This window comes from Colias philodice, chromosome 17 (assembly GCF_061535455.1).
Source record: "Colias philodice isolate Cphi_HAF_F1 chromosome 17, ilColPhil1 Martin Lab GWU primary, whole genome shotgun sequence".
Lineage (NCBI taxonomy): Eukaryota > Metazoa > Arthropoda > Insecta > Lepidoptera > Pieridae > Colias > Colias philodice.
In genome coordinates this window covers 792900-808958 of record NC_143102.1, presented here as the reverse complement: position 1 = coordinate 808958, position 16059 = coordinate 792900, and the positions used below count along the sequence as shown (strand labels likewise).

Here is a 16059-nt window from a genome sequence, read left to right as displayed (position 1 = left end):
AGCGTAAACAAAATAATAGTTTTTTTTTTGATAATATATTTTTAGATTTGAATACTCATGTATTGCTATAAACACTTTTTATACACATAATTTAAATAGGTATATAAGCTCCAAATATAGAAGCGTTTATTTCATAAAATCCTTTACAGAGCACGTGTGGCAAGTAAACGTGCAGAAGAAAGGTTTGGGCGCGTCGAAAAACATTCAGGGGCTGTACAATCTGTGCCTCACGGACAAGACGCTGACACTCGTCAAGATCAAGAGCCAGAACAACATTATCAGCGATCTGGGCATTCCCGAGAGGGTGGAGTACTCGCTGAAGAATATCAGGAGGTAGGTTTAGCATGATTTGTCTTTGGCCTGTATTCATGGATGATTTGCGGCCAGAACTAAAAGGGTAATGCATGTAGGATTGCGTTCTGCACATTGTGAGATTTCCGTAATTCCTATTCTCTTTCTTTCCTTAAACGATCAGGATTCTGACATTTCCTTTTAGTATATTTTGAATTCGTCATTTAGATTTGTTGTGAAATCACTTATCACTTATCATTTTTGTGGAAATACTATGACAAACAAAATAACCTTTTCTTGGAATTTGCAACAAGGTATAGCTCTATTTTTTAACAATGGTGATTATTGTGTTGTTGTTATTGATGTTTCATACATAAGTTAAACAATAACAGAATAAAGCTACACGTGTATTTCGCTTTTTCCAGCAACTGCTATTTTATTTATTAGACCGGGAGATACTGACACAAAATTTCGAGTCATTTGTAACAGGATGGCGGTTCTACAGGGGTCTTAGTACGCAATGACAAAAAGAAAAACGATGGCGTGAACGCTGGTACCGGCGGCTTAGTCGCGTGGGCGTTAGTCGAACTCGTCGGAAAATAGCGAAAGTCAAACGATTTGTAACAGTATGGCACTTATTTTTCCTGTAAGTTTGAGGATCAACAAATATAAATACAAAATTTCAAAGAGCTATGTGTTGGAAATCTTCACTTATATAAATTAATAATAAATTAAGTTTTCAAGTATGACAGCACTTTTTCCCCCTACTAGAAGTATGGCAAATATAATAATGGTCACATTTTATCAAATACTCTCCAAAAATCCAAATGCAATACTGGTACAAAAAGTTTGGCGAAATAAAAATTTTTTGCAGATTTTCGGCGGTATGGCGACCATTTGGAATCGTCCGAAAAGTATGGCATGGCGATTTTCGTAAATGGCTGCACGACGATAGTTACCTGTGCAAAAGTTAGCCTGGTACAAATGGTTGAATGATTGTTTTATTTAAATCAACACATTCGCGTCGGTATGGCGGGCTGTAAGTCACACCGGAAAAGTATGGCATGACACTACCGCCTACTACTTTTTTATGGGCTATCGGCAAATTCTAAAATTTTTGTGTTACAAATCGTTTGACTTTCGCTATTTTTCCGACGAGTTCGACAAACGCCCACGCGACTTAGCCACCGGTACCAGCGTTCACACCATCATTTTTCTTTTTGTCATTGCGTACTAAGACCCCTGTAGAACCGCCATCCTTGTTACAAATGACTCGAAATTTTGTGTCAGTATCTCCCGGTCTATATCTAGTTCAATGTCTGTGTCAGATTTACGAATGGAAAAACAAAAAAATATTTTAACGTACATAAGTGGTGCCTTCTCAGAATTTCAATACAACTTTGTTCCGTTATCCTTACGAATTGATGATAAAAATTGAAAGCTTGGAAAACCCTTATGTATATAGCATTTCTCATGATTAGTTGATGGATTGTAAACGATCCTGCAGATTCAGATTACCTAGTGGATGTAAAAGATTATAGGTAGATTCGGATACCTACTAAAAATCCCACCTCTATATTAAGTTACGGCATTAGTGTTCCTGACCACACTCAACAGTGGCCAATCCCTATTCAAATATTCCCACCGTCTACTTACTCCATTGACCATTTATATTTTCGCTCGATGACATCAATACAATATACATATTACATATGTCATATTAACGATGTAGATATTTTTAGGAGTGATGGACGCGTATGCATTCAATAAAAATTGTCATAGGTCGATAGGTTCAAGAACTCTACAGTCGAATTTATGTAGTCTCGATATTATGCGCATGCGGTTTCAATGTTTGATCTATGAAAAAATATTTCAAACGTTTAACAGGCACTGTTGATTTTAACGACTATAGTATTTTTACACCTATATTTAACCAAATTATAATAAAACTCCGAAAACAAAAAAGATTGATTAAATGCATAAATGGGTCATTCATTTAAAGGTAGACTTCCATTCTCGATGAAAAAAAAAACTTAATTTGTAATTTCCATTGAAAGCAAAAATCAAAGGAATATCAATCTAGCTCTTGAATTCACGAAAACGGTTATCGTATAAGACTTGCAGAGTTCCACATTTGTAATTTTGTTAGCAAATTGAAAGCTCAGTCGGTGAACAAAGCTCGGCGTTAATAGGGTAAACTGTTTCATGTCATTCTAAAGATCTGGATTAATAGGAAAATGAATGCATTTCTGTCTTGTGTTTACCTGTTTGTGCGAGATAATGTTTTATTTTTAACGTGTTTGTTTAGCGAACAGACATTTATTTTTCGAAAATGACTTCCTCGTCGACGGGTTTTTTTTACTCAGACTTGTAATTAACGCAGCGACTAGTAAACAATATAATTGGCACTGGAAGTGATGAATCATACTCCGATGCATTTAGAATCGTGTGTAAACATATTTTATTCATGCAATAATGTCATAAAATACCATATTTTTAGACTCCGTTTAAGCCTTGAACTATAACAAATCTACTGTTATAAAATGTATTATGATAACTAGACATCGGATTATATGCATTTGCATATTTGCATATTCAAATGCATAAAACTCGATAATTACGGCGTTAGTGCATATTTTAGCCTTTTTCCCCAATAGTGCATATTTCGTTAAGTAACGGGAGTTTTGATTGGTCGACTAACCTTTATTAGCCAATCAGAACGCTCAGCGAGTAAACAAACCCTATTTTGGCATGGTAAAATGGCGAAAAATTAGAAAATGGGCTCCATTTTAAGTAAATTTTGAGCTATTCAAAATAGGGCTAGATTACCCTAAAACTTAAAATATGGGTTGAATTCCAAAAAAGGGCTAGATTTAGCCCGGAAAGGTCTAAGGTGGCAACACTGGGCTCGCGGGTGACAAACGTCACAAATTTGCGCTCGAAAATTAGGTAAAAATGCCTAATTGTATATTGGCACAAAAACTATACTAAATTTCATGAAAATTTCACTGTATTTGTACAATCTTTGATTTAAATATATAAAATAATAAAGGTTTTTTGATTTTGTATTGTGCATATTTTAGGCATATCAGTCGTTTTTAGTGCATATTTCGGCCTTTTTTAGTGCATATTTGCATGCATATTTTGGCATTTTGTTAGTGCATATAATCCGATGTCTAATGATAACAATACTACGCTATAAACTATTTTTAGATAAATTCTAGGTAAAACCTTGCTTTATGACATAAGATAATAGTAATAAAAAGCGCAAATGAAATGCTAAAAATATTCTTAGCCACAAATTATTAATTCTATATTTTTATCTGAGAATAGAATATATTAACATAACGTTACTTTAATGTTAAAAACGTTTACTGCAATTTGAGCGTATTGCTTAAAATATATTTTTGTGCAAATTAGAGATAGTGATTAGAGCTTAAGTTTTTAGGACCATCAAATCTACAAGAAAAAATACAGTTTATAACAACAATAATTTCAATCTATTCAGATTTTTTTGGTTATTAATTTATTTACAAATGCCTCCAATGGCTTTACTCGGTATAAAATAATGTCTGTCTCAATCAGCCAGGTACATATAATATATAGCTTTTATGCTGCTGCTGGTGAGACGATAACCAAAATCCCTAAATATATTCGTAATACTAGAAAATATAATAATAGTACAGATGTCCTGAAGCCTGATACGTTTTAACCGTATGATTAACTTTGATTCACGATATGTTTTAACTTTACAGGTGCGGTGATTCCGAGTGCTTTTTCTACATGGAGGTGGGTCGGCAGACAGCCACTGGGGCTGGGGAACTGTGGATGCACTCAGACGACTCCAACATTGCGCAGAGCATGCACTCCACTATATACCAGTTAGTTAACATTTGTGTAATGTACTTCGATATGCTGGTCGAGTTGTTAAATATTTCTTGAATAAAAAAATAAAATTTGATAAACAAATATTTTCTTCAATTTCTTATAGATTCATGGTGGTCAAATTGCAAATGCCACATGTTTGTTCGGAACGTGAAAAAGAAAATAATTTAAATTGCCAACTTATAATAAATAAATAAAAATCATGAGGGTATCTTCACAATGAAACTACCCGACTGTTTCGCATTGCTATGTTTCAGTTGAAACAAACTGCACTATGAAATCGTTTTTCTTTGGCATCAACGATAAATAGACAAACAATTTATGTATCACTAATAAATTATCTTTTTTCCAGCGCCATGAGGAACTGTGCGAAAGAGACGGAAAACGAAAAGGACCACATTGTAGTTCCGGGAAAAAGTTCACTTTTACTAGAGGGTTCGCACCCACTGCCCGCGAGGAGACAGACCTACTCCGATGGCAAAAGTGGAAGAGCTGGACTATACAATGGTATGCTTTGGGACATGTCTATTTACTTTGTCCGTATAATACGTCCCGGGGACATTTGTGTTCGTAAACATGATTGAAAAATCGTCTCTATTAACAAGAATACAAAGTTGATAATAAATTACATTGTAAACTAAGCTATACGTTATTCATGATAATTCGTGATATTCGTGTTGTAAAGGTCTTCTAATTTTCGTCACGTCTCTCGTCATTTAACTCTTTGTTTGAACTCGGTCATTATTTTTTATTAGACTACAATTCAATTCTATCTCTATATCGATATACAATTAATGAAAAAATATTTTTCCAAAAACTTAATTCATCAAAATTCAAATCATTATACCTAATCACGCATTCTACCAGTAGTTGTAGTTATCATGTAGTAGCACACATTGAAGTTTGCATTTTGAAGTAGTTAGTAGACAGTTTTGACTTTTAGTAGAATAGATTGCTTGCGAGTGTGACAATTTTTTTAACTGTAAAAAAATCACATACAAAAGTCATCATCTGGAAAAGGTTAAAGAAGTTGTCATTTATGTAACTAACAATTTTGTTTACAAGTTATTTAGTATTCAGTTTTGTAAGGTAAGAAGGTACATACTACACATGTAATCCAGTGTAGGTAGCACATGAATAAGTTAAGTTTATGAGAAGTGACACGATATGTCTACAACCGAATTTTGTATATTCACATATTTATTATTTTATAGATGTTACTTGTAAGTTGTAATACATACGTAAATATCACAATCTATTGGAATACGAAGATTAAAATTCGATTTGAAATGTATGAATTGAATAAAATGATGAGAACTAAGAAAATAATGTTATATCCAGCAAGTTAAACCTTATTACAATTGTATTAGAATTCAATTATAAAGGATTACTCATGCAAGAGCTCAGTTTTAAGAGCCAACAAGTATTATTAAAAAAGCCTTATTATGCATGATAATCCAGAGGCTAGTTTACTTAAACTGTAAAAAAATATGGTATAGAATATCACTCCAAGTGACTGGTATCTAAAACAGACTACACCAGATAACATAACCCTATATAGTTTGTTAAAAAAAAGTGCATAACAGTATGGTGGTTCATTAACCCATTGAGCCCCGATCGGCCCGATCGGTCCACTATGACACAATAGATTTTCTATTGTGTCTGTGATTTCGGGGCCTGAGTTATTAAGTCTTTACTGCGTATAAAATGACCTGTCAAAAAACGACAGCTAGCGTATAAGCGTAGTGAACATATCGTGTCATGTGGCGCGTTTGCAGACAAGGGCCTGTGCGTGGGCGCGTGCATACGGCAGTGCGTGTGCGCGTCCGCGGCGCACTCCATCGACGACTCGGCCGCGCTCGCCCCCGCGCTCGCGCTCGCCAACGGTACGCACCACGCCCCCTTGTGCGCTTTGTGTGCTCGGATCTGTGCTCTTTGTGTTTATGGTAGCCTGGTACTTGGATGTAGGGGGCAGTGCTCCGCTCTGTGCTCTTTGTGTTTATGGCAGCCTGGTACTTGACTTCTTATCTTGGGGGATAGTTATTTGATTGTTGATGATGAATTATGTTTTGTTGTGTCGTTGTTTTCTTGAATTCATATGTTTACGTTTTCTTATCTTTTTCTTCTCACTAAAAGATAATGATAATTTACTTAAAAAATGAATGGAATTTATTATTTAATCGAATCTATACAAATATTTTACATTGTAATGTTAAATGGTGTGGTACAATAAATGGTTAAATAAATATTTATTAATAAAAAAAAATTTATCTCACATTTGTGTGATTTTTTTATTTGCCTCAAATTTCGTTACAATTTTCTAACATTATTGTGTAGTAAAATGTAGTCTTAAAATTTAACAACTTTATTATGTTATGAAATGAATAAATATTACAATAATAAAAAATTTTTAAATGTTACAAACTACAGAACAACGAATGACAAAACATATTTCAGTATCCGTATAAATTTTTATTCAACCACACAAGCACATCATCCGAGCACACAAAACGTTTCATTCACCCATCGGTCCATCGCGCAGAGAATGGCTCGGCTTCCCCTTCGAATATTGGCTGTAACACTCATTCATAACAGTTCATCGTTCATCTCGTTCGTTCATTCAGCTTGGTATCAGTCACGTCTGCAGAGAATGGAAATCATCGCTTTAACACGTGTCATTTCTATAACCATTCATCATTCATTCGTTCAGCAGTTCTATGGGATTTCTTAACATTTAATCGGATGATCGTAACATGGAAATATCGAGATGACTATGCTTTTAGTTTCATTAAATGTGGTGTTTTTCAATCGCAAAGTTTTGTGGCAATAACTCTAAATATCATTATGTGAAAATGGATTATCATTCTCATTTAGAAGGAGTTTCGACTAAGCTAAGTACTTAGGTTGTGGAATGAAATCAATAACAAATAGGTATATGATTTCTAGCATGTTTTATGTGAGAAGATGGCGTTGGATTTTTCTAAATACTGGTGTTGCGTCGTTAACAGCTGTGATTGTAACATCTTTGTGCATATGACCGCATTAAACTAATCCTTTGTTGTATATTTTATAAATCAAAAATAAAAATATAATAAAACATACGGAATTGAACATTTATTTATTTTAATATATCATACTTATGTGTATACTGTATATATTTATTTATTATTAATTAAGAATTTTAAAATTACGGCGAATTAATTATGTATGCGAAGTGAAAAACTGTTGTTAGATCCAGGTTTGTGAAGAACTTTTTATTGTGACATTTATTGCGTTGTAAGAAGAATGATTATTGTGTGCATGGATCGGTGATGGTTTGGTCGCACCGACCTCTTGTAACGTCCTGTGTGATCATCATGAATTCGCTATTATACATACGAAGATATGGCAATGTATAAAAATATAACATGAAATTTGATTTCATACATTTATATCAGATTAGTATGATACTGAAAATTATAAATGAATGAGAAATAATGTAGATACCATTTTTAAATACAAACTTGCTGTATCTTTGTGTCTGTATTATAATCACATACTTAGGGCCATGGTACTGTTTTTAACTTATTTTTTGTTATTTTAACTACCCGTAAAGGTACACAATTTTTACATCGTTAATAACATAGACACCCAATGCATCAATTGGGTTCGCTCGCGTCGACAGCTAGTACCATAGTCCGCTCACGAATAACAACCATCGCACCGGGTGAGGCTTGGTGCCAATCGTTTACGTGTCGCTTCTCATTGTCTTCCGCAGCCGAAAACCAACCGCCGAATAACACACTAACGCCCGAAAAGCAGGAGCGGCCCGCGCGGCTCATAAAACACGCGCGCACGGCGTCGCTGCCCGCGGGCTGCTCGTACGCGGAGCCGCTGCGCATAGTGCACGAGCGCACGCGCTCGGCGCCGCTCACGGGCGACGAGCTGGAGCGCGCCATCCTCGAGAAGGCGCTCGCGGCGCCCGCGCGGCCCGAGCGGCCCGAGCGCCCCGAGCGGCCCGAGCGGCCCGACAAGCGCGGCCCCTGGAGCCGCCGCGCCAGCACGGGCGCGCGCCTCGCCAAGCTCTCGCCCGCGCATACCAAGAGTATGTATCCGCTTCGACTAACGACATCGCATCGCCCACTAACACGGCTCACTCGACTCCGTCACAGTCGGGAGGCGCTGGACGGTTCTTTTGTTTATCGTTTTCCAGTTGTTTATCGACAGTTTGTTTGCGGACGCTTGGAATGTGCTGCATGTGTCTTGGTTTTGCCTTTTTCGTTTTGTTAGTCGTGTATGTCGTCTTTATGCTTTGTTTTCGCAAATGTTTGGTTATGCTATGTTATTATATTTTATTCCTTGATTATTATTATTTTATTATTTAGGTATATTTACAAAGTAGACAATTGCAATAAAATGCAACGGCTATGCTTCCTGTCCCTTTAATACAAATATAACTAAAATGTAAAATTTTCGCTGTATTTGTAACTAAATAATTCTTGATAAATAGAATATATTATTAAATAGCGCTTAAATTAAAATCTGTATATTCTTAAATATAGTACTAGCTTTTTTGCATGCGCCTTTAAACAGAAAAAGTGTAAGTATTATAATTATAAGAAAAATAACATTTTCTCTCTCCAATTTATTTATCTTATCTACATTTAAAACAGGAAGCATTGTTATAAAAAAAAATATCAAACAAAAAAAAAACAAATCTTTCCGCGTAAAACGGAACGCATAAAACGCATCAGCCAATCACAGTGGCGCATTGTTCGCAGACGTGAGCACGCTGCGCAACCGCTGCGAGACGATGCCGTCGCGCGCCTGCTCGTCCTTCGAGTCGGATAGAGCACCACCAAGGCACGCTGATGTTGTTGACGGTACGTGGATATATTCAAAGGAAAAACAAAAAAAAAAATATTCAGGATTTTAGGTATAATTTTCTATGTTAAGTTATTAATTTAATCGTGTGTGAATAATTCATGTAGTGTTTATTTTTCAGCCAATCTTAAAAGAATTTAAAATGTGTCAAATTAAGCAACTATTAATTATAGTTCTTTGGACCCGAAATGTTTTATTAGCAATTCGCTACAAGCTATTAAATTCTGTATGTTCTTTCCCATAACTAGGATTGGCTTCATCACGAGACGATATCGACTCATTATCAGAATGGTACAGAACGCCGCGAATACCTGAAGAACCAGACTGTTGTGACATTTTGCCAAGAGACTTTATGAGGTAAGTTATAGAATTAAAGTCATTTTTTTTTCAGATTTTATTGTTAATAATCATTTTTCAAAATAATTATACAAACCGATAAAACGTCGTGTCTTTCAATTTATGATTTTATTTCGATATTTTAATTTCTTTAACGCAATAGCGTATAGGTTTAGTTTTTGTAAAATGCGTGGTGAACTATTTTTATTTAGTTAATCATTCCTATAGTTGTTTTTGTTTTCAAAAGCAAAATTTATGATTGGATTATATTATTTAAATGCCTAGTTTATAGACTGGGGTAGAAGCCTTTAAAAATAATGAAAAGATAAAAAAAATCGCAGTCGGATGAAACCCATTAGAAAAGGAGGGGAACATGATGAAAATAAAAGGAAAAATAAATTACGGTCAATCCGAGTTCGGGAAGTGGGAGGGGGGAGCTTTTAAGAGAAAAAAATGGTTTCTCTCGATTTCCGACAAAACTACAAGTCCTACAGAAAAAAGTTCAATGGCAAAGTTGTAGGTAATTAAAAGCTCTACAACTTTTGTATTCACAAATTTTTCACATAACCTCAAAATTTAGGTGAAAAATTAAAAAAACCAAGTTTTTGGTCTTTTATTTTTATCTACTTCAAAATTTATTGTTTTTCTACGAAATTTGGTGGAAACTTACTTTATTATGTCCCAAATACACTGTAATTTATTTGATTAAAAATATTTATTTTTTCGCCTTATTTTGAATGAATACCAAAAAAACAACCTAATTTTCAATCGAAAAGTCACCCGTCAAAATATAATCTTTTTTCAAAAACTGGGGGTGCCTTTTATTCATTAAAATCTCTACTTTCATATGGTGTAAAAAAAATAAACACCACCATAGTAAATGTTCTCAGGAAATGCATACAAACAGTGTGATAATGAGCTTTTACTAAATCAGGCACACTTCTCGAACTCTATATCTTCTCTTGTATCGGCTTTTCGGTAATATTTCAAAAGAAAAATAATTATCTGTTTTAAGTTTAATATTTTACAGCATATTCAAAAGCAAAATGATGTCGATAAAAACATTTCAGGTAGTTCGAGAAGTGTGCCTGATTTAGTAAAAGCTAATTTTCACACTGTTTGTATGCATTTCCTGAGAACATTTACTATGGTGGTGTTCATTTTTTTTACACCATATGAAAGTAGAGATTTCAATGAATAAAAGGCACCCCAAGTTTTTGAAAAAAGCTGATATTTTGACGGGTGACTTTTCGATTGAAAATTAGGTTGTTTTTTTGGTATTAATTCAAAATAAGGCGAAAAAATAAATATTTTCAATCAAATAAATTACAGTGTATTTGGGACATAATAAAGAAAGTTTTCACCAAATTTCGTAGAAAAACAATAAATTTTGAAGTAGATAAAAATAAAAAACCAAAAACTTGGTTTTTTGAATTTTTCACCTAAATTTTGAGGTTATGTGAAAAAATTGTGAATACAAGAGTTGTAGATCTTTTTATTATCTACAACTTTGCCATTAAACTTTTTTTCCGTAGGACTTGTAGTTTTGTCGGAAATCGAGAGAAACCATTTTTTTCTCTTAAAAGCTCCCCCCTCCCACTTCCCGAACTCGGATTGACCGTAATTTATTTTTCCTTTTATTTTCATCATATTCTCCTCCTTTTCTAATGGGTTTCATCCGACTGCGATTTTTTTTTGTTTCAAAAATTATCTACTCCAGTCTATTAATACAAAATTGGATGATACGATATGTTGAGTTTACTAAGTTTCTTTATTAAAGCGTTTTCATGTGCTCTTTTTAAGCTATTGCATAGCTTCTATCGCGGGCCTTGAGCGCGGGGACCGAATCCAGAAATTCCCTAACGCAAAAACCTCACGCTCCCCACTCCGACGGGCACGGAGGTGTGGCTTGAAGGCATAGCATGCAATAGCTTTACCGCGGCAGTCCCCGAGTGCCACACGTCTTTTCTTATGAATTTAATAATGATTTTCCTCATTGCAGCATGCGCACGGGCTCGGTGGCGCACTCCCGCACGTCGTCGCTGGGCGTGGAGGAGGGCGGCGAGGCGGACGGCTACCTGCCCATGGCGCCCGCGCACCCCTCCTCCTCCTCCTCCGTCTGCAGCGGCACGCCCTCCACCGACCCGCGCTTCAGGTAACTGACTATGCTATTGGTTGGGGGAAATGCGGGTAGATTGGTGGAAGTTTGTATCATGGTCATTTTGAAATCGATTGGGAATAAAATTAGTGAAAAATCGTGTAATTGTTTGAAAACAGCGATACTTTTCTGTTTCTTAAAAGTTCTGTTAAATATAATACATATCCATTAACTGTATGATAGTAAAACTTAAACATATTGTGAGTCTCGTAAATAAGCAACGAACATTACTACTTCCTGTACTTGAAAGATTCGATTTTTGATCCTTCGAGCTGAATTACGTTCAACAAAAAGGTCCTTCGAGCCAGATTCACACTAACGCACACCTCTCGTATCCCCGAATCCATTTTCGCTGAAAAGTGTTCGATTAATAATATAATCGATTTTTAAATCAGTTTAAAGTGTTTTCTATACCTCCACAGCGAGTACCAACTCGAACCCGCGACCTCCCACATAGCGGAGGAGCGGTCGACCCGCGCGTACAGCGTGGGCTCGCGGCCGGCGCGCGAGCGGTGCGAGCCGGCGCGGCTGCGCGCGTACAGTGCGGGCGCGCGCCGCCGCCCCGCACTGCACACGCACGCGCACGCGCACCTGCCGCACCCGCACAGGGCGTCCACTGATGATCTCATGGAGATCGACTTCTCGGCCAACTCGCCTCAGACAAAGGTATATTAGCTATATACAATCATTTTGCGCAGTCAATACGGTACATATTATAGAACACAATCATATTTTAGTATTTTCTATATTTGTACATTATTATAGTATATGTTTGTGTGGATTAAGTATAATATAGTAATATTATTTAGTAGCTAAATATAGTAATATTTAGCTACTAATAACATGAAACAAATACCGAAAATACGTTTATATAGATTATATATCAGTCATTTTATCGTTAAAAGTTAATAGAATCAATATTGAATTCACTCCAATGATATTTTATGTATAGATACGTTATATACTCACAATATATCCAAAAAAAATGCTTCATATGCAGTGTCAGGCACACACAAATACAATTTTCATTTTACTTAATTTATTACATTGACAGACTGTATAAGAGAGATGGCTCTAATAAAATGATATAAATAAAAAAGACAAAGATAGTTTGTCACTTCCGCGCAGGTGTAAGCAAAAGTCATAAGAATTCACCAATTAAATATAAATAAACAAATAGTTGCCATGGTAATTGGCATAGATAAACGACACAGAAGGTTCAATGTTATAGATGTTAGGTTTCCTGCACAAGTAAATAAATGTGACAATTTCATTTACTATTTTATGATTATTATGATGTCGTATTGAAATGAAAAAAAAAATAAAACTTTTTTGGAGATATAACTGTATTAAGTATTTATTACTAGCTGTGGTGTTCGTTTAAGTCATCATCATTTCACCCGATAATCACCCACTGCTGAGTGCTGAGCATACTGCATATAGTCCTCCTTATAGAACTCCATAAGGACCGATCTTACGCTATTCGTTTCAAGGCAGTTCCCGAAACCCGTACAAGGTCATCACTCCAACTTGTAGGATAATTATAATAATAGTGGTGCCTAGATGAAAAAAAGGATGAAATAAAAGAAAGGATAAAGTATAAGCCTTTTTTATCTAAAACACAAATAAAATTTATGTTCAATAGCTATTTACAGAAAAGCAAATAGCCTTTTTCGTCAGTAGCGATAATCTTTTCTTCAATGTATACGTATATTCAACATCATTTTTGCAAACAAACATTTTTGCCATCACGATTTCATTGTATATAATAAATAGATATATGTATTTGTTAATTATATGCACTGTGTGGATTTAAATATAAAATTAATCAAGTATTTACCCAAATCGAAATTAATAAAATAACCGTTCTATTTTCAATAATCGTATCTACATGATAATCTTTGAACACAGTGTACGCTAGCTTTGTCACACTAGTGATTGAAGCAATGTTTTATCCCTTTCATTATTTCAATACACGTGTCAAGCAAGTGTCATTAATAAAGAATTGTAAATTGTTATTTTTACTCTTAAACTGTAATAATTTAATATATTTTGCTGTGATATGATATTCCTTTATCTTTCTTTATTTTTTTGCACGAATACGTGCACTTTCTGAACACACAGGAAGGCATTTTCGACAACTTTAATGTACCTATAGGCACATGCGCTCACTGGGACCGGTGACAATCTGACTGATTGCATTGGTCCCAAATAGGACCAATTCACGGAATCAGTTTTGGTGCGTTGATGACGTATCTACCTCTTGTTTCTATATATAATATCATTGATTCACTCATAATTTATATGTGCACAAAATCAAAATCGATAATAACATTACATAAAAAAATACGCTATATCATTTTTGATTAATGTAACTAACTTAATATGACGTATTCGTTTTCACAGGTGATAGTAGCGCGCACGCCGCCCACCACGGGCTTCTCCGAAACACCTAAATCGAAACCAAACATTGACGAATACGTAGACATGTCACCGCGCAACGCGGGCTACGTGGAGATGAGGCCAGGGGAACCGCCCTCCCCCGCACCCCTCGCCTCCACCCCCGCTACCCCCGCACCTGATGGTTATGTGGAGATGAGCTACGGGAGGAATAATAGAGTTCCCACCAGGCCGATAGCCATTGCGAACCCGCGCCCACCGCCTGCTGTGTCATCGTCGCCTGGTACTTCTGTTTGTTATTTATTATTATTATTAATGCTACATGGTACTTCCCCACACCCCTTGCATTCACCCCCGCAACCCCCGCACCTGATGGTTATGTAGAGATGAGCTACGGGAGAAATAATAGAGTTCCCACCAGGCCGATAGCCATTGCGAACCCGCGCCCACCGCCTGCTGTGTCATCGTCGCCTGGTACTTCTGTTTGTTATTTATTATTATTATTAATGCTACATGGTACTTCCCCACACCCCTTGCATTCACCCCCGCAACCCCCGCACCTGATGGTTATGTAGAGATGAGCTACGGGAGAAATAATAGAGTTCCCACCAGGCCGATAGCCATTGCGAATCCGCGCCCACCGCCTGCTGTGTCATCGTCGCCTGGTACTTTTGTTTATTAATTATTATTTTTGTGTTAATATTGCTATAAAAAAATCTAAACTAGATATTTTTTTTCTAGATTCTAGACTTGTTATTCTAGACTTGTTATCTCTATATAAAATTTTACACCTCCACTTAATTACTTTTCGGTGCAAAATTAAGTGTCTATAGTGACTGCATAATATGCATAAGTGTCTAGAGTGATATCATACTTGTTGAATTTACTTCTCTTATTGAACAGTTGATGTATACTACCGTCAAAATTGAAACATAAATATAATCCTAATATAAATTAAAATGTTTACTTTCAAATTGCAGAAATCCGTCGAATACGCGAACCTCGTACCCCCCACGGATCTCAAACGATCTTCCCATTCTCGCCCGACTCCCCCGCGTCCCCCCCCGAGCTGGACGAGAGCCACGCGCTCAGCACGGTGCGCGAGATCTCGGAGGAGGGGAGGAAGAGCCCCGAGAGGGAACCGGGCCGGTGCGAGGTGTCCTCCTCGCCGCAGTACGTGACGCTGGCCAGGCCGGACAACTTGAACAACAATAAGACTGCCAGACTTGATGAGCATAGGGGTGAGCTGTTTTTATGTTCTATTGATTAAGTTAAAAAAAAATGATTTAATTTTTGGTAAATAATAACTACAACTTTTATATGTAAATAAATGAATTGATTTTCGGTCTGTTATTTTTCTATTATTTTAATTTTGGTCCTTCGAGTATTTGTATTATATTTTGAATTTTATTATTTTCAACGGTAATTTTTTCACAACATCACATGCACATCTAATTTAATCAGTGCGAAATACACTAATTGTATAGGTAGCTAGTATTATATAGTTTGAATTCTATCACATTTCTATTCACGATGATTTCCACCCAGTATATTGTTAGTAATATCTTGTAACGTGCATTGCAGAGTCGTCGAGCACGTGTTCGACGGTGGTGGGGTCGGGGTCGAGCGGGTCGGGCGGCGGGTCGGGCGGCGGGCCGGGCGGGCGGCTGCACTACGCCGCGCTGGACCTGGAGCCGCGCACGCCGCCCGCCGCGCTGCCGCACCGCCTCTACACGCAGATCGACTTCCGCCGCAGCGAGAAGTTCGCCGCCGACGCGCTCTAGCCAGGTGCGCGCTCTACCGCTCTACCGCTCTACGTACGTAGGCTCTAGCGCTCTACGTACAGTAGACTCTACAACAATAGAGGGGGCAGCGGTTCGAGCCAGGTACGCCCGCCGGTCTACATGCAGTTGACTCTACCACGAAGACGGGGGAGAGCGGCTATAGCCAAGTGCGTCATGGCTCTACCGTCGACGCTTTATATTCTATAGAGTCTACAATAATAGAGGAGAGAGCGGCTCTAGCAAGGTGCGCTGTAAATTTGTCTACCGTCGCCGCTCTACATACTATAGTCTAAGGTATAAATGTAGAGCAGCTCTACCCAGCTACTATTGCATATAGCACCG

The 16059-nt window shown here is 36.9% G+C and overlaps 1 protein-coding gene across 1 annotated transcript in view; it reads left to right on the top strand.

Annotated features, from left to right (window-relative positions):
- chico (insulin receptor substrate 1 chico) overlaps window positions 1-16059 on the top strand; it is a 29335-nt gene that overhangs the window by 5972 nt on the left and 7304 nt on the right. The window contains exons 2-13 of the mRNA XM_089705792.1: window positions 150-333; window positions 4047-4172; window positions 4529-4683; window positions 5955-6062; window positions 7934-8260; window positions 8937-9038; window positions 9288-9396; window positions 11378-11530; window positions 11956-12199; window positions 13940-14216; window positions 14914-15174; window positions 15518-15721. Of these exons, the coding sequence (XP_089561918.1) occupies window positions 150-333; window positions 4047-4172; window positions 4529-4683; window positions 5955-6062; window positions 7934-8260; window positions 8937-9038; window positions 9288-9396; window positions 11378-11530; window positions 11956-12199; window positions 13940-14216; window positions 14914-15174; window positions 15518-15717 (2246 nt within the window). The 3' untranslated portion in view covers window positions 15718-15721. The remainder of the gene's footprint in view (window positions 1-149; window positions 334-4046; window positions 4173-4528; window positions 4684-5954; window positions 6063-7933; window positions 8261-8936; window positions 9039-9287; window positions 9397-11377; window positions 11531-11955; window positions 12200-13939; window positions 14217-14913; window positions 15175-15517; window positions 15722-16059) is intronic.